At 35.9% G+C, this 25,927-nt stretch overlaps 2 protein-coding genes across 34 annotated transcripts in view; one reads left to right on the top strand and one right to left on the bottom strand.

The window, feature by feature from the left end:
- Positions 1 to 16,519, top strand: part of NEB (nebulin) — a 219,241-nt gene extending 202,722 nt beyond the window's left edge. For 8 of the 29 annotated variants that reach the window (XM_027560980.1, XM_027560767.1, XM_027560819.1 and 5 more), the window contains 15 exons: positions 504 to 596; positions 1,072 to 1,164; positions 2,213 to 2,305; positions 3,915 to 4,007; positions 4,930 to 5,022; positions 5,540 to 5,632; positions 7,178 to 7,270; positions 7,565 to 7,657; positions 7,977 to 8,069; positions 8,944 to 9,051; positions 9,157 to 9,340; positions 9,485 to 9,577; positions 10,508 to 10,654; positions 10,941 to 11,047; positions 15,764 to 16,516. In XM_027560980.1, coding sequence (XP_027416781.1) covers positions 504 to 596; positions 1,072 to 1,164; positions 2,213 to 2,305; positions 3,915 to 4,007; positions 4,930 to 5,022; positions 5,540 to 5,632; positions 7,178 to 7,270; positions 7,565 to 7,657; positions 7,977 to 8,069; positions 8,944 to 9,051; positions 9,157 to 9,340; positions 9,485 to 9,577; positions 10,508 to 10,654; positions 10,941 to 11,047; positions 15,764 to 15,937 — 1,650 coding nt within the window. In that variant the 3' untranslated portion in view covers positions 15,938 to 16,516. Of the gene's footprint in view, positions 1 to 503; positions 597 to 1,071; positions 1,165 to 2,212; positions 2,306 to 3,914; positions 4,008 to 4,929; positions 5,023 to 5,539; positions 5,633 to 7,177; positions 7,271 to 7,564; positions 7,658 to 7,976; positions 8,070 to 8,943; positions 9,052 to 9,156; positions 9,341 to 9,484; positions 9,578 to 10,507; positions 10,655 to 10,940; positions 11,048 to 15,763 lie in introns of all 29 variants that reach the window. The other 21 variants (XM_027560851.1, XM_027560867.1, XM_027560857.1 and 18 more) reach the window with 19 other exon arrangements.
- A 1,716-nt stretch (positions 16,520 to 18,235) lies between these two features.
- RIF1 (replication timing regulatory factor 1) overlaps positions 18,236 to 25,927 on the bottom strand; it is a 62,327-nt gene continuing 54,635 nt past the window's right edge. For all 5 annotated transcript variants that reach the window (XM_027561025.1, XM_027561017.1, XM_027561007.1 and 2 more), the window contains 2 exons: positions 25,186 to 25,294; positions 18,236 to 24,722 (listed from right to left, as the gene is read on the bottom strand). In XM_027561025.1, coding sequence (XP_027416826.1) covers positions 24,508 to 24,722; positions 25,186 to 25,294 — 324 coding nt within the window. In that variant the 3' untranslated portion in view covers positions 18,236 to 24,507. The remainder of the gene's footprint in view (positions 24,723 to 25,185; positions 25,295 to 25,927) is intronic.

The following is a 25,927-nucleotide window of genomic DNA, read 5'->3' on the forward strand; positions in this document are numbered from 1 at the left end:
CCTGCAAAAATAAACTATTCAAGTCTCCTTACATTAAGGGGTACCTAAGACTAAAGACCAGTTAGGAACTTTCTGAAGAAAATACAAAATTCTCAATAACCCTGAAAGAGTACACATGATTAGAAAAATGTAAACCAAGCCACCTATTTATAACCTACTGCGGACCTACTATATTCAAGGGACTAATACTAGATGTTATGAAATGGTTAATGTTTTTTTCAATGTTGAATGTATTAGCACTATTTAATGCATTTTGGGAATGTAGATACTAAATGTTGACTAAAGAGAAGTGCCACAATTTAGTACAGTCTTCAAGGTAGTAAAGTTACTACCTTTGAAGAGAGAAAATAAATATTTGTGGCATTTTTTTCCTTATTCCTAAATGTCATGTTTGAAAGCTAGATTCTTTCTGTGAGTTTCCACCAAATAGCTGGCACATAGGTGTAAATCCAAAGGATTTGTGGTCATTTCACTTTTTTAGATGTTCTAATTATCTTCTACAGGTTATGTACAAAGAGAACCTGGGAACAGGCATTCCAACCCCTGTCACTCCAGAGATTGAGAGAGTCAAACGCAATCAAGAGAACTTTAGCTCGGTATTTACAAATAAGAATTAAGAAATTTGACTTCCCATTTAAAAAAATGACTAGAATAATCCATCATTCTTTTAAAAAATAACATCTTAACAGTTTTGTGTGTGTGGTGTGTGTGTTACCACCTGACCAAGACCATCTAGTCTTACAAAAAATGACTCACTTTTCTGATGGTATTTTAACCCTTCTGGTGACTGATCAGTGTAACCACTTAGATCTGAAATACTGTAAATAGAATTAACGCAAGATTTCTCATCATTACATTCATATCCTATAACTCAGTGCTTTCTGTTGTACTTTTTCATTCCCAGAATTAGAATTTATCCTTAAAACATGAAGTAACAAGTAAAAGTATTATTCTTACTAAATATAACTCACTAAAACTCCCTCCTCACACACCCCTGCCCCCAGTTTTCTCTCTTCCTTGATCTTTGTGCCTGTTTTGAATGTCTTTTGGGTACTTTTTTGTATCTCACAGGTTTTGTACAAAGAAAATTTGGGGAAAGGAACCCCAACACCTATCACTCCAGAGATGGAGAGAGTCAAACGCAATCAAGAGAACTTTAGCTCGGTATTTCTTAGGGGGAAAAAATAGAAAATCCCTTAATTTTTATTTAAAATAATATTTTTAACACATTACCAATATATAATTTTCTTCCTATAAAAATACTAAATTCATAGAATGAAAATGACACCAAATGTTACCTCAGTTTTCAACCCAAATCTAATTTAGTATTGTAGTTCTGGTGTGAAATTTTAACTGTTTTTCCTAAAACATAGCTATTGATCACATTCCTTAAAAACCTAAAATACTTAGTGTTTCCTTCCTCAATTCCTTGAATAACAGTAGATGTTTCTAACTGTTGTGGCACAAATCAAAAGTAAAATCTAACACGCCTTCAAAAGGACAATGTTAACTAGAATTCTATTTGTATTTATTATGGCTCTGTTTGATGTATTCTGTGTTTGCAGCATTTCTTAAAAGAATGTGATTCTTGAACATTTTCATTCCAAAGACAACTTAGCAATTCACAATGACTCAGAAATACAAGTTTACTTGGCTCAGCTATTTTTGTGTATCACAAGAGATATAAATGGGTTTCTTTGGAATAGTTTCAGGGTCATTGAAAGCTAATATTTATTTAGCTTTTAATACTTATTTTATTCCCCAAACCCCTTTCTTTTTGGTCTCCTGAGAATTACCAACAGCTCATTATGCGTATGAATTTCAGTTAACTTGAGCACTATTTGGTAAATCCTAATCCTGCCTTTGAGAAAAGGCCTATATATGTATGGGGATTGGCCAAAAAGTTCATTTAGGTTTTTTGGTAATATCTTACAGAAAATCTCAATGAAATTTTTGGCAAATCCAGTAAATGACTCCTGCCTGTAATCTGTGGGTATTAATGCCACTTTTTTGTATGAGACAGACCTCATACTGTTTGTGATGAAATGTCCAAAGGTAATCTATACTTGTTCTATTTCTTAAATTTATTTAGGCCTATTTCATGTCATTAGGAAAACAAACAAGCAAAAATACTTTTAGAGCCTACCTTAAAAGCTAAGTCTACCTGAACAATGGATCCAGGCTGATTTGATTGTTGGTTTTATACACACAGATTCTGTACAAAGAGAACTTGAGCAAGGGGACTCCCCTCCCTGTCACTCCTGAGATGGAGCGGGTCAAGCGCAACCAGGAGAACTTTAGCTCGGTATTTGGGAGAAAGTCCTTTAACTTCGTATTAAAAAATAATAATACCTTTCTATCAAAATTCCTTTTAGTCCCTATAAAATAATCAATTTAACAAATTCTTAAAAAAAAAAAAATCAACTGAATTCTTCCTTTTTCCAGATCTCTTACTCACCATTTGATTCTAACATTTTATCCTTCCTATAACAGTCCTTTACAACTTTTCACAGGTTCCTTTCCGTGTTTTATAGGACTTTTGAAGTTAATTGATATCCAAAACCCCCAAATACTACATAGCTTTTATTTACTTAGAACTATTTTTATTTGATGTGGCTGGGTTAGCACTGTAAGAAAAGACACACGACTTGAGGCCCCATGTAGAAATAATGGCCCTTGCTGAGGACAGGGATTACCTTAACAGAGATCCTACCTTCTAAACAGTGGCACCAAGAGAGAAAACTGCTCAGAATCAGAACCCAAAGGAATCTTGATACATGTTCCAAACAAGACATTCCATCAATAGAAATCCAGATCTTCTGATTTTTAAAAAAATATTTGAATTAGATGAGTTTATGTTTTTCTTAATACTTTTGTTGAAAACTATAATACTCAATAGTCTGTGAAACTTTTATATACAGATCTTAGATTCACTTATGCCTGAGATGGAGAATCCAATGTCATTAGGAAAATTTAGCTGGATTCTTTTTTTTGGGGGGGGAGGAGTAGAGCAGTAGGGAGAATTTTCAGCCAAAATGTTTAATTGTTCCTTGAAATAATTATGTGAAGGAATCAAACTTCCAGATAATATCAGTAACTTTCTTTGGTCCCACTGTCTTTTTGTGTTTTGTTTGTAATTACTATTCACTAACAATCTTTTGATTTTATTGAATTTTCAGTATAAATTGATATTTTTGGAATGTTATATTTACTGTTTTCCCTATAGGTTTGTTGTTATTATTCCTACTTTTGGAAAGGTTTACATTTAATTTCAAAGTTCTTTAAAAATTATTTTCATCTATATTAGAGTAAGTATATTATTGTTTATATCTATTTGAGATATTAATGATCCTGATGATCCTGGACAATTTCTTCCTTTAAGTAACCATTTGTGTTAATTTTTACATAGGTTGCATTTAGGCAAAATTGTCCAGTAGTGCAGAGAACCTTTAAAGATTCTGTATTTAGACTCAACCATTTGTATAACTTGAATTTATACAACAAAGACCTATTTCCTATATTGCATAGATTTGACCTGAGGTTTAAAATAGTTATTCTGTAAAACGAATATTCTGTGTAGGGAAAATGAATATTTGCCCTCCAATTAAAAAATAACCTTTCTATGGTACACTAAGTATTTTAGTACTTTTATGAAATAATTTTTCTTAGATTTTAACAGAGAAAATCAACATTTAACGTGAGTTAGCATCAAAGTTGAATATCAAATACACTGGCCCTTTAGCCAAGGAAATGTGGAACATGTTCTCATCCAGACCTGTACTAGAAAAGACAGGTTGACTTGGTGAATTTGTCTTTCCTGTGTGATGTCTGTTTCATAGGCTCCCTAAATGATAGCTGAAAGGGCTGTTTTGACTGCTCTTGTTCTTTTCTGGATGCTTTCTTATGTCGTACAGGTGTTATACAAAGAAAACATCGGGAAAGGGATTCCAATTCCCATCACTCCAGAGATGGAGAGAGTCAAACACAATCAAGAAAACTTTAGTTCGGTATTTAAAAAACAAACAAACAAAAAACCTTTTAACTAATTTAAAATCCTTTTAAAAAAAGATTAATGGCTATACCTTAAAACCTAATCAACTTATTCCAGTAAAAACTTTGACATGTCTTGTTCCCAACTTAATGCTGCCATTTCCTGTGAAATCAGTTTCCCCAGTTTGGTTAAACATTAATATCACTTTAAAAATGTTCAATATTACTTTCCAACCTTTAAAAACATAACATACCCAGTCTCTCAGCCCCCACATTTATCCTGCTTTGGCAACTCTGAATGTAGAGTTTACAAAAATTTGTTCTGTAGATAAATATAAACTGTTGTCCTTATTTCCTATTCTAACTTTTTTGATCTCTACTGGTATTTGTATAGATATTTTCAAGTTCTTTTAGCATTTTGTCACTGTTCTCCATTTGCCTCAAGTATAATTCCTCCCAATATTTCACCCAAACTAAAAATTTGACTTCTTTTGAAAGTCAACAAAAGAAGATCTGTGTGTATGTACCTTCAAATATGCAATGTTTATAAAACCTAAATATCCTTATGTGGTTGATTAATATTTCCAAAACAAAATAACTTCCTTCGTTCTCCTCCTGTCTCTGCCCTTTCTGTTTTCTCCCATCCTCATAACAAGCTCGGGGGTGCAGCTCATGGTTCCTTTCTATGGTGCTCTCCTTTGCTCAGCATTGCAGAGATTAGTTCAGCAACAAAACTTTCAAGCTTTTGCTGCTCCTTCCTGCATTCCCTTGCTTTTAAGGATGTCTTTAGGCTCCTACAGGATGGACCTAGAAGCTTCTGGTATTTTCCTTCCTCTAACTCATTCTCTTCCTCTCTGCCCTGCTACTCGCTCACCACTGCTCTGCAAGAAGAGGAGAGTGGTTGACTGCTCTTTTTGTTCTGGATACTTTATCACACAGGTGCTATACAAAGAAAACCTGGGCACAGGAATCCCCGTCTCCACCACTCCAGAAATGCAGAGAGTCAAACTCAATCAAGAGAATCTTAGCTCGGTATTTTGGAAAGAAAGGGAAAAGATGATGTCATTTAACCTCATAAAGAAATTGATACTTAACATTTTTTCTTCTTTAAAACCTACTTCCCTTCCTTTGCTTCTAATATACCTCACTTAGCAAAAGGACATTTCTCATTTCTGTGGTACTACTATGGATCCTTTTTCTAATTCTGATTTCTATTCCATCTGGCATTTAAAAATATTTTTTAAAACCTCTTTTCTTTTAGTTTGCTTGGATAACAACAAAACCACATTCTAACAGACTCAAATCCTCATGTGATTATTTGGGAAGGTAATTCCACAGCTTTTCCCCAGCAGCTAAAGACCCTAGATAAAGTCAGTCTCCTTATCCCAAGAATGGCTAAGTTTTTGGTGGCATCTTCTCAGCATATAATGCCTGGCTCCTTGGATTATTGTGTCATTTGATAACAAGGAAGTTGAACTCACCCTTAAAGTCTCACAACAAATGAAATGTTACTTACGGTTGTTTTTCTGGATGCTTTCTCATCACACAGGTGTTATACAAAGAAAACATGGGCAAGGGAACCCCTTTACCTGTCACTCCAGAGATGGAGAGAATCAAACACAATCAAGAAAATATTAGCTCGGTACTTGCGGCAAGACCAAAAAAAAAAAAACCTACTTCTTTAATAATTTAAAATAATACATATTAATCCTACTTTTTAAAGATAACTGAAATTTTGTGAATTTCTTAATCACATTTATCCTTCTTCCTTCTTTAGGGCTACTCCTGGACTTAACCTCAGAATAACAAGGTTGCTTTAATCCATTATTTTAAAGTTCTAATATCAGGAAGTAACAGATTTTCCAATAAGTCATCCTTTGCTCCTCTCTCCCCAAACTTAACTCTCTATCCATTATCCCCTAAGGTCTCTTTGTTTTATGTATTTGTGAAAAGTGGGGAGTGGAGTAGGAGGTGTGACAGGATTCTTTCTGGAACATCAGAATTGAGATTTTATTGTTTGTTTGTTTGTTTGTTTTTCAGCTGACTTTAGGTTATAATTTACCCCATCAGATTTGGACAAAGAGACCTTGGGAAAAATAACCCCTATCCTCTCCTTCAGGCATAATGACATAAATTAAGATCCAGTAGTGGTTTTGCCAAATCACTGTCCATTTACTTTAAAAGGAGTGTCATTTGAACTATTTTTTGTTTTACCAATTTTAGTTCTTTCTGTTCTTCTGTCTATCATGGTCTTTAAATGCTTATTTTAGTAAGCCACTTTTTGTAAGCCTGCGTTCTGTGATGTAAAGAGATTGCTGTGGGTTGGGGTTTGTGTGGGGACATTACCTTACATACTAGAGAGGTTCCTCCGATACTGGAACATGGGACTACTGAGACTTTAGTGTGCTTCAGGGTCACTGGGACCCCAAGTCTCAGTCTCTTATTCTGTAGATCTGGCATGGGGCCAGACATTTTGCAATTCCAGCAAAGTCTCAGGTGATGTTAACTTTGTTGTCCAGGGACCTCAACTTTGAGAATCAGTTCTTTGATAGAATTCTTCCTCTTGAATGCCATAGCTCAAATCTTCTGTGACATCAAGAATGACACTGGTGACAGGGAGGCTGGGAATTTTTCACAATGCATTACTGTTGTTTCCTAACTAACCCTATTAGTGATGTAATTCCTGAAAACATTTTTACTTACTGATAAGTATGATGATGTTCTGAATTAAAGCAAGAGGCAGAACACAGATACATTTCCCTGATGTGTGTGGCAAAAGGGTCCAGTCTCCCATTCCGATTTAGGCAGCAGCCTCCACCTTATGTGCTATTCAAGTGCCTGCTCCTAAGTATTCAAGCACCTTCTCCTAAGTCCTGACAGATGATCTGTCAGGTGCGTGACATGCACAGGTTAGTGGTAGAGTAAAGGTGGTCTCCCATCTGGGCCCTGGAACCAGGCACAGAAAACTACAGTTCTGTCTTTTAGGCCGCAAGGATTTCAGGACAGGGTTCTGCTCTGGAAATGTGCTGTAACTATTATCAGCTTGCTTTGGAAACATATTTCTTTCCATCTAATCTTACTGCCCAAATAGTTTAGCAACGTGAGCCTCCTAACAAATGATCTGTTCTGTTTAATCTTTTGTAACTCTCATTCTTTTTTTCTTTTTGGATCCACTGGACTCACATAGGTTTTGTACAAAGAAAATGTGGGCAAAGGCACCCCAACCCCTGTCACTCCAGAGATGCAGAGAGTCAAACGCAATCAAGAGAACATTAGCTCGGTACTGTCTTGAGAAACAAAAGTGCTTTTTATTCTGCAAAGTAACCCCTGCCGTTTGACCTGCTCCTAACTCCATCCCAGGTTAAAAAGAAAAAAATGCCAGTTTTTTAGAATCTCCCCTAAACGACATACTACATTGACTGTTGCCATTAACTGTTTTTTAAAGCTTTTTCTTGAGTTGTTCTCACTAATAGTAGTAGATAAAACCTGGGTTTTTCTCCCCCAAACCGCATTACATTGAATCGCCTGACGACTGCCTCCCAGTGACTTTCGGGTCCAACTTTGTATCTCACAGGTATTATACAAAGAGAACCTGGGGAAAGCCACCCCCACACCCTTTACTCCTGAGATGGAAAGAGTCAAACGCAATCAAGAAAACTTTAGCTCGGTATTTGAGAGAGGGAAAAAGAGATGGTGACACTTTTAACAAGCCTGGCAAACATAGTTATACCACTAATTTACCTCTCAGTTTCCTCCAAAATTTATCTTTTAAAATCCTTCTTTACCCACTTAAAAACCATACCAACCCTGCCAGCTCAAACTGATTTCTTTCTTCACCTTTTGCTTTATACCATAACATTTTAATGGCTTCTCTTCGTGGGGTGTTATAGAGTGTGACATAATTGAGCCATAACAACAGCTAGATGGTGGTTTTCAGAATTGGGTTTCTGCTCTCTGATATTTGGATGCTCTCTTGGCTCCTCTAGGTGTTGTACAAAGAGAATATGAGAAAAGCAACTCCGACACCGGTCACTCCAGAGATGGAGAGAGCTAAGCGCAACCAAGAAAACATTAGCTCGGTATTCTCCAGGACTAAAAAGGAGTAGTGCAACAACTTAGAAAATAACAATTTAACATCATCAAGTGTCTTTCTCATTCAACTGAAAAAAACACTAAAACCAAAAGAGAATCGCAACATCTTGAAAATAACATTTTAACACCATAAAAATGTGCATTTTTTTTTTATCCCACTGAAAATTCACACTAAAATTAACACAACTATGCTTTTAAATTCCAAATGATTGTACTAAGACATAACAAGTTAATTGCCAATGTTTTCTTTTCCCTTTTACTCTGAGGTAGTCTTACATAACTGACTGTAACATATTGACTTCCTAACATTCTCAATCTTAAGCAATCCTTTAAGATGCTTTATGAAAAAAAAAAAAAAGATGCTTTATGAAACAGGTAATACTATGAAATGGATGCCTTACTCTGATATTTTGGGTTTTTCATGTCTGAGACTTTGATTTCTGTATTAGCACACTGGTTTATAAAATCTGGACATAACCCTTCAAAAAATGATCACTTATTTTAAAGGATAGTTCTTTCAAGTATATCACACTTAGTGCCATATACCACCCAGTGTACTGGTGCTACAATTCCCAGCAAATTCAAGAACGATTTTTTTTTCCTTTCCTTTCAAAATTATACTTTGCCCCATCTCCTTTGAAAATGAAAGTTATGTTTTCAGAGTCAAAACAAATCTCATTCAAGCCCTGCCCATCTACCCTCTTGCTAGCAGTTCTGCTGTCAAGGGCTTGCTGGGAATTTTTAGGTGACTCATGCTTGCCTCCCCAGCTCCCTTCACTTCCATCTGTTGGAAAGATTTTGAGACTTCAGAATTAGAATGGTACCATAACTTGCCCTCATCCATGGTTTCTCCTCTGTCAGGTGCTTTATTCTGATAGCTTCCGGAAACAAATACAAGGCAAAGCTGCCTATGTCTTGGACACGCCAGAGATGAGACGGGTGAGAGAGACCCAGCGCCACATCTCAACGGTGAGTCAGGAATTCCTCAGATGGGGTGGGCAGCCTGTTGGAACGAGTCAAAAAGTAAATGATTACACCATCCTATTTTCACCAAATGAATTCATGAAATTTCAGGTGAAGTATCATGAAGACTTTGAGAAACACAAGGGTTGCTTCACACCGGTGGTGACAGACCCCATCACTGAGAGAGTGAAGAAGAACACACAGGACTTCAGTGACATTTGCTACCGGGGTATTCAGAGGAAAGTGGTAGAAATGGAACAGAAACGGAATGACCAGGATCAGGAAACTATTACAGGTAACTGGGATCGGGGAGGGGGTGGGGAGGGGGAAGCAGCTTTAAATTATTCAATCTGCCTGTGGTTGTTTAGGTTCATGTTTCGGTCTCCAAATTATCAAAGAGTCTGAGAACACCTGTGCTGACCCTTAATCTCACTTTCAGGTTTACGCGTCTGGCGTACCAATCCTGGCTCAGTTTTTGACTATGATCCAGCAGAAGACAATATTCAGTCCCGAAGTTTACACATGATTAATGGTATGTGATGCTGCAAAAGGCTTACAACATAAACATCACAATTTAGTGGGCTAGCGCCAGGGGCGTTTAGGCTCAAAGTTCGTCTCCTCCAGGGCTTTCAATTTCCTGAGTTGCTCATTCAGCATAAAAACATCTCCTTGACTAGTGGGCCAAGCTCACTTTCTAGACAAGTTCAAATTAGGAAAAGATTGTTTCACTGCCTCAAGGTAAGTCCCCTTCGGTCCCCATTGTAATTTTTTTTCCTAAAGAAAAACAGGTAGTAAATTTTTCTGTTGGGGAAATAATGACAATAAAATACGTAAGTAAAGGGGAAAAAACGGGGTTGACTTTTAGCAACTTTCTGAATTCCCTTATGTCAAGGAAGATAGTCATTCAACAAGAGGCCACATGCCTTCATACCCTTTATTCATGTTAAAAGTAAAAATAATATGTAGTGCCTGTAAATCTCAAAGAATTTATACTCTAGTCTGATGAAGAGAGATCAGTAAATCAGTAGTTATACCCTGACATGAACAGTTTTAAAGGTCTTCACACAGATTGTGGAAACAGAGCATCTAAATAAATTTGGAAATCAGGGGACTTTCTGGAGAAGTTGAAAGGTGGAATTTGAATATGAACATTACTACCTGTTCATTTTGGTGAGCCAGGAAAATGAGCAGGCTAGAGGGAAGAAATAGTGGTCAAGGACAGACTCAGGGACTGGAAGCCTGGCTACACCACTGAATGGTTAGGGGGCCTTGGGTGATTAAACTCTCAACTGGAAAATGAGGACCACCTTCTATTATAGAGTTTTGAGGGTTTAATCCATGGAAATCTACAAAAAACTGTTTTATAATGAACAAAAACCAACTGAGATTCAATTACCATTAGGGATTACTCCTAGGAAAATTTCATTTCTGCCTGCTCTCTGATGGATCTTACCTCCTTCAGCACAAGCTCAGCGCCGGAGCCGGGAGCAGTCTCGATCAGCCAGTGGGCTGAGCATCAGTGGTGGTGAGGAGAAGTCTGAGCATTCAGAAGCTGCCCACCTCTCTACCTACAGTGACGGGGGCGTCTTCTTCTCTGCAGCCTCAACAGGTACAAGTGGATGGCCCTGACCTCGATAGCCATGGGAGCCAGTTCACTGGATGTTACTGTAAGAGATGCTTTGAGTAGAAACAGAAAAAAATCTGGACCTTTTCTTCTAATGAGTCTAGAATTGCGGAGAGGTACATGCAGTTAGCTATTTAATTTTCATTCCTCCTTTCTTGGAAATCATTCTTTTTAAATTAGGGGGAAAGACACTGCTGCTCAGTTGCTAAACACAGAGTAAATGATATCTAGTCACGTTTTCTCCTAATGCTATTTTCCCCTTTCCTTTCAGGTTACAAACATGCAAGAACCACAGAGCTCCCACAGCAACGATCATCTTCAGTTGCTACCCAGCAGACAACGGTATCCTCCATCCCATCCCATCCATCCACTGCTGGAGTAAGTAACTCAAGTCCTCCTCCTTTTTTGATATGTGAAATAATGGTTACAGGTGTGCTGATCTTTTTTTTAAACCAAAACTTCTATTTTGTATAATGTTAACAGTAATAAATTGGAGAAGACAATGGCACCCCACTCCAGTACTCTTGCCTGGAAAATCCCATGGATGGAGGAGCCTAGCAGGCTGCAGTCCATGGGGTCTCTGAGGGTCGGACACGACTAAGCGACTTCACTTTTCACTTTCACGCATTGGAGAAGGAAATGGCAACCCACTCCAGTGTTCTTGCCTGGAGAATCCCAGGGACGGGGGAGCCTGGTGGGCTGCCGTCTATGGGGTCACATAGAGTCGGACACAACTGAAGTGACTTAGCAGCAACAGTAATAAATATCAGAGAAACTTCATTAACAGCTCACATAACTAAAGAGCATTATTCAGTGATTTAAAACAAACACATGGATACACACAAAACACACAGAAAAACTAAAGCAAAATAATCATTGTGGGCTCATTAGACCCACCCACCATCTTAAAGCAAAGCATCTGTTGTTTGGAATCATTCTTCCACAGTATATGTGTGTGCAGATGTCACATGTAATCTAGTTATACCTTATATGTACAAGTGAAAGTGAAGTTGCTCAGTCGTGTCCGACCCTTAGTGACCCCATGGACTACAGCCCACCAGGCCCTCTGTCCATGGGATTTTCCAGGCAAGAGTACTGGAGTGGGGTGCCACTGCCTTCTCCATTAACAGCGGCAAGGCATATTATATTTACTTGAAGCTGGTATACTTGGTGACAGCCTTAGTGCCCTGGGACATGGCGTGCTTGGCCAGCTCCCCAGGTAGCAGCAAGCGCACGGCGGTCTGGATCTCCCTGGATGTGATAGTCGAGCGCTTGTTATAACGCGCCAGGCTTGATGCCTCGCTAGCGATGCGCTCGAAAATGTCGTTGACGAAGGAGTTCATGATTCCCATGGCCTTATGTACTATATGTACATGTGTACATATGTACATGTCCTATATGTACAAGAGATAAGTCAAATCATGCTCACCAATTCACCAGACTATCTTAAAACTCAGTTTAAAACCCTGGATCTCTTGGGACTTCCCTGCTGGTCCAGTGGTTAACTCTCTCAGCTCCCAAAGCAGGGGGCCCAGGTTCGATCCCTGGTCAGGGAACTAGATCCCACATGCTGCAACTAAGACCTGGTGCAGCCAAATAAATGAATAAATATTTAAAAAAAACCCTGGATCTAATTTCATAATATTAAAACATAATAACATAATTCTTTACGATTGAAATGAACAATATCTGTATGAAGAAAACCTTTACTAAAGGACATAAAGATTGGTAAGTATTAAAACCTATTATAGTTCAGGAAAGGAATCCTGCAGTCATTTCTCCAGAAATCAATCCATAAATTCAAGGCAATTCCAATCAAATCCTAGTACAATAATCATAAAAATTTTATACATTAATCCTAAAATTTATTTGAAAGAGTAAAGATGTAAGATCAAGCAAATTTTGAAAATGACAATAGGAAAGGACTTAACCATAAGAATAAAATGCACTAGAAAGCTATTATAATTAAATATGAATTTAGCATGAGAATAGATTTTAAAACACGTGAAGTCCAAAAACAGACCCTAAGAGTTACAAATACGCAGAGGAAAAAAAACAAAATTGTAAAATACTACAGAAAAAGACTATTTTTACAATACTGGAGATGGGAACATCTTCCTTGGCAACTTCAAAAATCTAGGAATGTAAAGGAAGACTATAACAAAAAGAAATGTCAGACTGGGAGAAGTTATACATAACAAAAGATTAATATCTAAAACCACATAAAGTATCCAAAATTCATCGAGGTCATTATTCCCCTTCCCTTCAAAATGAGGCCTGGAAGAATATGACTAAACCATCTACAACGAAAGAAATAAAAATGGCCAAGGAAAAGAGGTTCACCATGACTACTAACCAGAAATATACAAATTATAACAAAGTATTCTATTATGGTAGCAAACTTTTAAGAAAACTTAAAAGGCATGTTAACTTTGACCTAATACTTTCAGCCCAAAGACAGACACCTGAAGACCAACACTATGGAGTTAGTGGACGAATACAGTGATGGTTAACTATCTAGAAATACAGAAATGGCTAAATAACTTGTAGTTATTATTAAAATATGGAATTCTCTTCAGAATAAATCTATATACAGACAGACCTCCAAGCTATATCAAATGGAAAGAACCAAGTATTGTTTATAGTAATCCACTTATTGGGCCGGGGGGGGGGGGGGGGGGGGCGCCTATCCTTGAATGTGAATGTGAGTTTCAAAATGCTAGGGAAAAATATGTAGGTTTCATGCCAAATAACTAACCAGTGGCTGCTCCTATGAAGAAAATTTGGACACTTTCAAATTTTATTTGTATCTCTAAATTGTTAGTTTGTAAAAATTTCATTGTTGTAAGGACACTTAACATGAGATCTACTACCCTCTTATTTTTCAGTGTACATTTACTATAGATTCAAGGTTGAGTTGTCTCTAGAACAGCACATCTCTAGCATTCATTCATCTTGCTTAACTGAAATTTATGCTGTTGATTAGCAACAGTCACCACACTGTATTTTTTGTTTTCACCACTGTTTAAATTAGCTTTCCAGAAAATCTTATTTCTGGTATGCTCCCAAATTCTCAAAGTGAGAGAAATATGCACTACTGCTGATTTTTCAAATTCTTTTTCTCTAATAAAACATTCAGTGCAGTTGCTCAGGCGTGTCCGACTCTTTGCGACCCCACGAATCGCAGCACGTCAGGCCTCCCTGTCCATCACCAACTCCTGGAGTTCACTCAAACTCACGTCCATCGAGTTGGTAATGCCATCCAGCCATCTCATCCTGTCATCCCCTTCCCCTCCTGCCCCCAATCCCTCCCAGCATCAGTCTTTTCCAATGAGTCAACTCTTTGCATGAGGTGGCCCAAGTACTGGAGTTTCAGCTTTAGCATCATTCCTTCCAATGAACACCCAGGACTGATCTTTAGAATGGACTGGTTGGATCTCCTTGCAGTCCAAGGGACTCTCAAGTCTTCTCCAACACCAGTTTCAAAAGCATCAATTCTTCGGCGCTCAGCCTTCTTCACAGTCCAATTCTCACATCCATACATGATCACAGGAAAAACCATAGCCTTGACTAGACGGACCTTTGTCGGCAAAGTAATGTCTCTGCTTTTGAACATGCTATCTAGGTTGGTCATAACTTCCCAAGGAGTAAGCGTCTTTTAATTTCATGGCTGCACTCACCATCTGCAGTGATTTTGGAGCCCCCCAAAAATAAAGTCTGACACTGTTTCCCCATCTGTCATGAAGTGATGGCACCAGATGCCATGATCTTCGTTTTCTGAATGTTGAGCTTTAAGCCAACTTTTTCACTCTCCTCTTTCATCAAGAGGCTCTTTAGTTCTACACTTTCTGCCATAAGGGTGGTGTCATCTGCATATCTGAAGTTATTGATATTTCTCCCGGCAATCCTGATTCCAGCTTGTGCTTACTCCAGCCCAGCATTTCTCATGATGTACTCTGCATATAAGTTAAATAAGCAGGGTGACAGTATACAGCCTTGACGTACTCCTTTTCCTATTTGGAACCAGTCTGTTCCATGTCCAGTTCTAACTGTTGCTTCCTGACCTGCATATAGGTTTCTCAAGATGCGGGTCAGGTGGTCTGCTATTCCCATCTTTCAGAATTTTCCACAATAGTATAACCACTAATGTAATTTCTACGTGTTTGCCTATTTAGGACATTTCATATAAATGAAATCATGTTAATATGTGGCCTGCTGTTACTGGCTTTATGTTTGATTTATCCATGTATCATTTATCAGTACTAATTCCTTTATATTAGCAAATATTACTACATTGTATGAAAATGTCTCCATCAGTTGGTGGGCATTTGGGCTGTTTCCAGTTTTTAGCTATTATGAATAAGGGTATACAAGTTATTGTGTGGATATACGTTCATTCCTCTTGGGTATATACCTAGGAGTACAATTGCTAGGTCACATGGGAACTATCTAAAATAGGAGAAATTTCCAAAACTGTTTTCCACAGTGTCTGCACCATTTTCCATTTCTATCAGCAGTTTATAAAAGATTTCAATTTTCCCTCATCCTCCCCAATACCTTTTTTCAATTATCATTCCAGCGTGTAGTGGTATCGCATTGTAGCTTTACATTTTCCTGGTGACTAATGACGCAGAGTATTTAGCTCTTGGTGTATCTCTCATCAACAATTCAGATCCTCAGCAAAGGATCTGAATAGATGTCTGTGTATGTAGTCAGTCAGTCGTGTCTGACTCTGTGACCCCCATGGACTGTAGCCCACCAGGTTCCTCTGTCCATGGAATTCTCTAGGCAAGAATACTGGAGTGGGTTCCCATTTCTTTCTTCGGGGGACCTTCCTGATCCAGGGATAGAACCTTAATCTCCTGCATTGACAGGCAGATTCTTTACCATCTGAGTCATCAGATAAGATAAGATTGTAATCCTTATTAGATATACGATTTGCAAATATTTTCTCCTAGTCTTTTTAGTTTTGGTGGTAGTTGCACATTCTGTTTCATGCAACTTAAATTTCTGGTGTCATAAGAGACTTTAAAATTAGTTGTTTAGGTTAATTGTTGCAAATCTAACATTTCCCTTTTTTGTCCTTACCCACAGAAAATCTTCCGTGCCATGTATGACTATATGGCTGCTGATGCAGATGAGGTATCCTTCAAAGATGGAGATGCCATTGTCAATGTTCAAGCTATTGATGAAGGTTGGATGTACGGCACTGTGCAGAGGACTGGCAGGACTGGCATGCTCCCAGCCAACTACGTTGAAGCTATTTAGACACTTCAAAGCATCAATCCTGTCTACATGACCTACAAATCTTGTTAGTATTTCAGTTTAGACTCTCCACTATTCTCCAAGTTCTCAAACTGCCTAATAGTTTTTGTTATGATTTACGGTTGTACCATCCCTTAATTTGTTTCTACACATACCTAAGTAATTCACCAGTGTATTAGTACAATTAATCTATCCAATTATTAAACTAGACTTACCTCTATTTTCTGGACTTGCACATAAAACCTGAGACAACATTAAACCCATAGGTTTTATATAATTAAAAAATTTTCTTTTGGGTTTTAAATGATTTCAGCACAGACATTTTTAGAAGTTTCTGCATTATTATTGCTGTATCAACCCAGAGTCTTTCTCCATTACTAAAATGTTTAACAGTATTTCTTTTCTAAATCAAGAATTCTAAACATGTTAAACAGTTTTTAAAAATGGCAGATACTCACCTTTTCCTTGCTTATTGACTGCTGATACTTTTATTTCTAATCCAGTTCTGAAGTTATGAAGCTGATAGTCAATATAAACTGGTGTTACACTAGTGTCTAATAAAATCTGTAATTCTGCAACAAACACCATTGACGGAATGAGCATTACTTTTTAATAGTTTTAAGATCTAAACTTCAACAAAGCAAATCTATGCTAGACTTCACCACAAAAACTAAACTTAAAAATGCACAAGACACAACTCTGAAAATCAACTATATTTCAATTAAAAAAATATGAACAAATGTTGGACTGTGTTCAGCAAGCTTTCCTTATGGCTTGGCTTATAAAGTTTTAGAAATAGCTGTGGGATCCAATCTTCAAGGGATCTTCCTCATCTGGATCCAGTAGGCTGGCAGTTTGTGTCAAAGGCATTAAATGGGCAATAATGGCTTGTTGCTTCAGTGTACAGAGTATCTTTACTAAAAAGCAAAAGATCTGTCACGTTATTTTATTGCTGTAGTAATAATGTTCTCCCTAAGCTCCTTAATTTGTGTCTGGAGACACAGAGCAAAGAGCACATGTAAAAATGAAGGCAGAGACTGGGGTGATGGAAAGCCAAAAATTGCTAGCAACCACAAGAAGCTAAAAGAGAGGCATGGAATAGCCTTCCTCACAGCCCTTAGAAGGAACCAACCCTTGCTGACATCTTATCTCAGACTTCTAGCCTATAGAACCAAGACAATAAATTTCTATTATTTAAGCCTTTCAGTTTTTGATTTTTACAGAAGCCATAGTAAACTAATGACAGTAATCTTACACTTTTTTTCTTACTTAAAAGTATGAATTTAGTCTTCTAAGCAAAATAAAAGCAAAAATAAACAAATGGGACCTAATCAAACTTTAAGCTTTTGCACATCAAAGGAAAACCATCATATAATGAAAAGACAACCTCACAATGGGAGAAATATATTTGGAAACGATGCCACCTATGAGGGCTTAAGTTCCAAAATATACCAACAGTTCATGCAACTCAATACCAAAAAAACCAAACCACCCAATCAAAAAACTGGCATAAGATCTGGACAGATATTTCTCTAAAGACAACATGTGGCCAACAGGCACATGAAAAGATGCTCAAAATTACTAAGTATTAGAGAAATGCCAAAGCAAACCTACAATCAGGTACTGTGTAAATATATATATATAAATTACACACAATATTACTCAGCCATAATAAAGAATATAACATTGTCATTTGAAACAACATGGATGGACCTAGAAAATATCAAAGTCAGTCAAATATCATCTTGCATGCAGAATCTATAAAATACAAATTAATCTCTATAAAAAGACTCATAGGCATAGAAAACAAACTTATGGTTACCAAAAGAGGGAAAGGAGAAAGGGGGATAAACTTTAAGTATAGGATTAATAGATAAACACTACTATACATAAAACAGACAAGCAACAAAAGATTTACTGTGTAACACAGGGAACAATATTCAGTATTTTCTAATAACCTTTAATGGAAATAATCTGAAATAAAATATATAATACTGAACCACCTTGCTGTATACCTGAAATTAGCACAATATTATAAATAAACTATATTTCAATTTTTTTAAAAGTATGAATTTAGAAGTGTGTGGAACCCTTGAAACTATGAATAAAACAGAGAGATCCTCTCTGGTTAAAAACAGGCCATAAAAGAGGGCAAGAATATGAACGGTTCATATCATCGTGGAGGAATACAATACTCATTTTTGGCTGGTGTCTGAACCATTTAATTAATTTCAGGAGGTCTCATTGAAACAGAAAAAAAATTAAAAAAACTCAAACACCAAAGAAAAACAAGTACCAGAATTTACTTTTTTCTTTTTAAATTTTATTTCAGATTAAAGTGCGTTTCGTTAAAAATGTTTCAATATCCAGTTTCGATTGGCAAGTGGTAACAGTCAACTCTCAATAGATCATGAAAGTTTTACTGTGGATCAGACACAGATTCTCTCTCCTTCAACCAGTCAAAATGAACCTGAAAATACAACTTTAGGTGCACCTGCTTCAAACATTGTATAAACATTAAACAAAACTGACTGTACCCTTATTTCCCATCTGCTAGTATAGGTAATCAAGGAATGAACACATACTTCTGTGAAGTTTCAACTTAAATCATTCGACTTATCAAATATAAATACTTTTTGAATGTAAAACTAAGCTCTCTTAGATTTATCAAGTGATGAAAACAAAAATATTATAGGGCTAATAAATGACTGATTTGGCTTCTCTCAGTCCTCTTCTAAGTGCATATTAGTCAAGTCTATCCACAAGAGGTAGTGTTTAAGATCGAAAGTAATTGATTACTCACCAACACAGAAAGCAAACTCCCAACCCCCCCCAATTTGTTTTACAGGTGTGATTTAACCAATTAGTGCCAGATGCCTTTCCTTTACATATCACGTCCCTTAATATCCATGGCAAATACATAAAAATGTTTTAAGAATTTAAGGAGAAAAAGGTATACATAAAAAATACTAAACAACAGTAAGACATAAATGAAATCAGGGGAACTCATTTTATAAAATAAAATCTAAATAATGGATACAGAAATTAAATTAAAAAACCCTATTCTGCCAGCTGAAGTAACCAAACTGACGACATGCCATATATGAACAAAACAACTGCATATGTCAAGGACTGGCACAATTTAAGGGTCAGCAAGTAGTAAATATGTAGTTATGTTCATTATTACAGGCCACCCAGTCTTCAGACTACTCAATTCTGCCACGATAGCATGAAAGCAGCCAAACATGTAAATAAGCACCGCTGTGTCCCAGAAAAACCTGATTTACCAACAAAACAATTTTATGCATTGTCACAAAATATTTTCTTTCCAACCATTAGAAAACATAAAATTCATTCTCAGTTCCTTAAATGTAAAAAGAAGTGGCAGGCTATGGTTTGTCAATCCCTCCCTGCTCTTTAAAAACTTATTAAAGACTGCTGTCTTTTGTTTCCTATTATCAAAATCAACTATTAATTCCATTTTTCTACAAAATTTCCATTCCATAAAAAATAAATTCTTCAGACACCTGTTATTCAATTAAGTATCAAAACAGCTATTATTCTATATTCCATTTTCAGTTTCATGACACTATTTTGAAAGTGAGCTTTCTACTTCTATGCAGTTCATCCATTTAAGAAATCAGTCTTTTGTTGGAATTATTTACTGATGGGAGGTGGAGTATAAAATATATTTCTAAACAATTACCCAAGGGATTAATAAACTATTATGATACTGTATTACATGTAGAATAACTCAGGGACCACTGGCTGTCAGCTACTTTCAAAATTATAAAGATAACTGTTAACTTAATGGTCTAATTCTTTATTGCTATTTCAATCGATCTTTCTCTTCTCTTCATCATTTATCAGTGCATCAATCTCAATCAACATGTAAATTTGCTGATAAACTTAGTTTCATTCAATTATAAAATGGTACACTGTGACATAAAGGTATTGTTCCCTCTCTTACATGTAGAAAACCAAAAGCTACGGAGGTTCTTTTCTTCCATGTGACATGTGACATCAATTTAAAATACTGTCTTTAATTTTATAATCACAGGTAAAGGGAGAAGTTAACTTTTATTCTAATGGCATATTTCAGGGGAGTAAGCATTTACAGCTTGGCACTTAGTTTTAACTGTTCTTTGGTTAAAGGCTTGGCACAGAAAGAAAAAAAAATGGTAAAGATCACACTGTAAAATTTAACATTCTATTCCAAGAACTAAATGAATGCTCATAATTTTATTAGACTACAGATCTAATTTACAGATCTTCAAATCAAAATGAATCAGATTTTAATGGAACTTTCAAAGAGCAATATACAAAACCTGGCATATAATAGACACAATTAACCGGGCCATGAAAAACCACAAAGACCAGATTTGTTTTACAGATTGAACAATCAATAAATTTTGATAATCAGTTTTTAAAACCCATTACTTCTGACATTTCCTTAATTAAGTGCTTTAGATGAGGGCAGTTCTTACAATAAAAGTATTTATTTTTAATAAATATGAAGGCAAATATCATCTTAAAAGAATGCCCAAAAAACCCTCATTTTTGAAGATCAGACTACTCAACTCTTTCAACTCCATTTTGCAACAAAATAGGAAGTTTCAATCACATACTGTCACAGCACTCACCAGAGGTCTTCAGTAAACTTGAATATCAAGGCACAGAATGGACTTGTCAGAATGGACTTACTATAGCACTGCTAACTTCACTGCCAAATTAACCTTTGTTAGGGGTAGCCTATTTTCAATGTTTATTAATAAAAAAATGAAGTCCTATAACCTAGAAGGCAAGATTTAGAGACTAAATTCATCTCTAATATTATGAAAATTTAAAAAGTCAGAACATAATTCGTATATACTCATAAGACTCCACATTGTCCGAACTGCTTAATCAGGTTCTTGATAACATAAAATACTTATCTTCTATATTAAAAGGCCCCATATTAGGCAAAATTCTACTTTTAACAATTTTATTTAAAATTTTTAACTTTAATATGAAGCCTTCAAGACCAGTCAGAATCCTCAATTCAGACATCTGAAAAGGTTTCTTAAAAAAAGACTAGTAGTTATATTTTGTGGCAATAATTTTAAGGATATACATCTGCCTGGGTTACCAATTGCTAATTTGGATCTTGAAGCCTCTTAGACCTATGACCACAAATGCAGTACACAGACATCAGCATTTGTATGGATCACATGGAAATTCTTAGAAATGAACTATTAGGCTCTCATCACATACCTACTGAATCAGAATCTGCATTTTAACAAATACATGTAGGTTTGAGAAGCACTGTATCAATTAATCGGAGAAGGCGATGGCACCCCACTCCAGTACTCTTGCCTGGAAAATCCCATGGACAGAGGAGCCTGGTGGGCTGCAGTCCAGGGGGTTGCTAGAAGTCAGACACGACTGAGCAACTTCACTTTCACGCATTGGAGAAGGAAATGGCAACCCACTCCAGGGTTCTTGCCTGGAGAATCCCAGGGATGGGGGAGCCTGGTGGGCTGCCGTCTATGGGGTCGCACAGAGTCGGACACGACTGAAGTGACTTAGCAGCAGCAGTATTAATTAATAAAGTCAGGACTTCACTCTAATGTTTGTATACAAAGTATAAGACCTTTCTAATGGCTTAGGGATAAAATGGACATGTGTTGTAATAACAAGCAGGCAGCTAACTCCCCTGACTCAAGCCCCAGCCTAATAACATTAACAACTGCTTTTTTTAACAACCTCTAACCCTGGCTCACAAATAATCTCCCAGAAAATCAGTTATGAAGAATACTAAATAGAAACTAGGCTTTTCTTAATGGATTATAAAGTCAAAGTCAGAAGGAATGGCATTAAAAGAAAATGAGTTAAGTTTTCACATCTTTTGTTAAATTTCAACTAAGCCTGCCTTTAAAACAGCACTCACTTTTAACTACTCATCTCTTTAAAAATCAAAACAAAACTCTACTTGTATATTTTCCACATACCCCTCCCATTTTTCCAATTTCCCAATTTTCTTGTCTTCCCTCCCACCTTTAGTCAAAACATAACTGAATTTTCTTGACATTTTTATGATTCTTAAATGTAAAACACTTCTGACTACTACCAACCTGCAAATAAACAGAATCATGGGAAATTCATATTCAAATCTTATTTTTGACTGTTATTCTACTGCATTATTAACCTAAATCATCCTATAATTGACAAAGAAACTAGAGCAAAAGCTCTCCACTATTCAACAATGGCTTTCAAACTTGTTCAAACTGCAGAGCATCTTTAATTATGTGCTCACTGAGATACTGGAAATTCATTTTTGAACATCAAAAATTATACTATGGTTCTACATGCAACTATATTCTTTATAAATGCATAAAATTAAAAATGACATTTGAGTCTTCTTAGTAATGTCTGTCATGTTTTATTAACCATTAGAAATTATTTGAAAAAACTTATTTCACTTTAATGGTAAAAAGACACACACTGGAGCTGATCATGGAATATTAATGCTTTTTGCTCTTCCAGAAATAGTAGAAAAATCTGCAGAAAGTTTTAAGGCAATATTGAAAATAAGGAGCCTAAATAAACACATAACTTTATCAACAACTAAGATTTAGCAAATTGGTTTTTAAATGTTTTAGAATATATCCTGGTTAAACCAGGATGTTCTAAATTTAGTATCTGCACTTGCACCAAACTTGTGATTTAAGTAAATGGTATTCATTTTGGTCACATTTTCTGCTATACTGTCCACCTTCCCAGGAACTTCAGTCCACCAGCAGGTAAGTTTAGCTCACACAAATATTAAGATATGAGGTTGTGAAATGAGTTAATTCTGGTTCCTCTCAACATACATACCTATCCCTTCTACTAACACCTGTTCAATCAAAACGTGCCTGTTTACTCACATAGAACTTGGGGAATAAATGACAAATTAAACCAAAATTATAAGTGTTTAAATTCAAGCTACAATCCTTCAGGTTCAATGGTCCCAGATTTTCTTTTAAAACCATCCTCAGCATATAAATACCAAACTTAGACCCCAAAATATTTACAATGTAATGATAATGGATCATGAAAATGAAACCAACTTTTATCGTGACTGGGTGGCAGTCCCCTTCTGAATATAAAGCTAACCAAGACACAAGGATTAAACTTTCCATAAGTTGTTAATGAATGTGTGCTTTTTCAAGTAGGGGTTACTTCTGAATTAAGTCTAAAACTGAGATTACTCATTCTATTTAGAAAACAAGTGAGATATTTGTTAAAAAGATGAAACAAATATGGGAAAGGCAGGCACTAATACCAGTTGGTAAAATTAGAAATGTTTTAATTACATACACCCTATTTTTTTAAACTGAATAAAACATACATATTTTAAAGAACAGTTTTCAGATTTCTCCCAAGTTTGCTTTAGGTATAGGTGGAGAGCAGATAAGCTCTAGGTTTCTTATGATCCAAGTTATAATGAAAATACTCAAGCTAACTCCCCATTAAAGAGAAATGTAACGAGGCACTATTTCTGGTGGCTAATCCCCTCTTTCAAACCAAAAGGGGGGAAAAAAAAGGTTATGGAAATGAACAGCAAGGTTGTCATGTAACACTTTCTCATTTCTCGTATTTGTTCTGCTTACTTTAGAAAATAAACTCATGTTTAACTATTAACTAAGTACAAAACTTTTTGTTGTTTTATTTGTAGATACAGAATCCTACAAATATCTGCAGCAATCCCATGAAGCACGTCTATTATCCATACTGATATCTCAGTATTCAATATATACAAAATTATGTTTCTATTAAACAAAGGTATTCACAAGAGGCTACAGAAAAACTCATGCAACTAACGAAGACTGAAATTTATAAATTAAAGACTTAATCTATACATAATGTACAAACAGTCGTGCATTTTTAAATGAATAGTATGTATCTCATAAGAGTGTATTTTCACAGGCAAATGCTGCTGCACAAGTATTTGCTAATGCAAGTGAATGGAATCACTAAATTCTGCTTTAATATTTAACCCCTATAGTTGAAACTTTTGATTATTTTTCTTGAGAGCTGTCCAAATGAAGCTGCTCTGTCTGTGAAAAACATTCCAAAAAATTCTTTTGCCTCTCATTTGGGGTGTTTTACCAAGAACAAATTTCTTAAACCTCAAGCACCAAAAAAAAAAAAAGAAAGAAAGTATAAACATCTTATCAGTTAAGCAAAAACTTCAAATAAAAAATTTCAGTTTTTCTTACTTAGAAGAGGTATATTACATAAAATGTTTCATTAAAATATGCATGAGTACGTAAAACAAAATTTATGCTTTTGCTTGTAGTTTCTGCTTTCACATTTCAGTAAACTACTTTAAGTTCTGGAAAAACTATGCATAGCAGCCAAGAAAATATGTTACACAGGAAAGATTGCTCTCACTCACAAAATTAACTTAATAAGCTATTGTTCTTTAGCATTTGAAATTACCAACTTTGCAAACATTCAGTCCAAAATTGTGCTATATTTCAGAACTTACTTTATGAGTCAACAAATCCAGTGATTAAAAAAAAATAATTCAATTTTCTCTTAAAACACTAAAAAGAATTTTCATGGGCTGGTGACCTCCAACGTGACTGCAGATTTTTAATTATAGAGTTTGCCATGCTACCAAGTTTCTCGTGCATTTCAAATAGCTGGCTTCCTGAATAATTATAGAGATCTTCTGAATCTAGTTGAAGAGCAAGTGCGCTAATCTGTGCCACAAGATTTTTAGATAACGGAGCTTCTAAAGCAACAGGATCAATTAAATCTAAAGGAAAGAGAAGAAAATAGCACTATTAAAATCTATTCCAGATACATCTTAACTTGCATCTCCTTCTAAGTTAATAAAAAATTTAAGTGCCTAGGTTTCAAATTAAGAGTGCTTGCTGAGGTAGTCCCCGCTCAAGATAAGAGAGTGAGGCTACAGAAAAATCACCACAGCTTATTCCGTGCCACTAAAGAAATCCTGACTACTTCATTTTCATGAACATAACTGGATCGCAATGTTTAGTTTATATCCTGATTCTAGATCTTGATAGAATAAAAGTTGTCAATTAGAGAAAAAGCAACTGGATATACTAGAAGTCAGTTATTTTTTCATGTATTTGACAACTATCACACAAAAAAATTCACAGAGCATGCTCAAATTAGAACTAAAAGCAGAATAACAAAGTATTTCTTCAATAAAGTCAACCAATCTTATAAAACTGTCCCGTTTTGTTAAAATATACCTGAGGCAAGTCTTTCTTCATCAGGAGAGATAGATTTATTTTCCATTCCATTTATTGTTTTTTCAGAAATATCAAAAACTGGAATCTCTTCTAGTCCACGAGACTTCACCTTGATTTATGCATTAAGATAAGTAAAAATAAAAACAAAAGTGACAAACTGAGTTATTTTTAACAGGACTAATAATAATAAAACCACTAACACTGGAAAAGAATCTGACATACTATGTTGTACAGTCTGGCTAATACTGTTAAGAACCCATGGTTCTACTAACACAAAAACAGAACTATGTAGTGTTTTTTCAAAGAGAGGTTAAGGAATTTATATTATTTCTTAATGAATTTGTCCAGAAATATAGCCGTGGTAGCCAAGAAAAATTACATTTTATTCTCTAGGTTTGGGAACATGGGAAAAGCAAGTCTAAGGCAGACATTTTCAAGCTTAAATATATGGACTTCTATTTTTAAAAAGAACACAATTTTCAAAGGTCTGGGAACAGGGCTTATTGATTGCTGATTGAGAAAATGCTACTTTCAGATTGTTTCTGCTGTTTAGTCATCACATCGTGTCCAACTCTTTGCAACTCCATGGACTGATAATTTCATCCAAAAACAAAGACCCCTGAATTCAATGACTTAAATTTATCAAATTTAAATTCCCCCTTCCTCAACACCTGTCCATCAACTTTTTAACCATTCCCACAACTTAGGTTTATAAAAATGTGAAGGGACACTACCTGCAAGA

This window comes from Bos indicus x Bos taurus, chromosome 2, assembly GCF_003369695.1.
Source record: "Bos indicus x Bos taurus breed Angus x Brahman F1 hybrid chromosome 2, Bos_hybrid_MaternalHap_v2.0, whole genome shotgun sequence".
NCBI classification, from domain to species: Eukaryota; Metazoa; Chordata; class Mammalia; order Artiodactyla; family Bovidae; genus Bos; species Bos indicus x Bos taurus.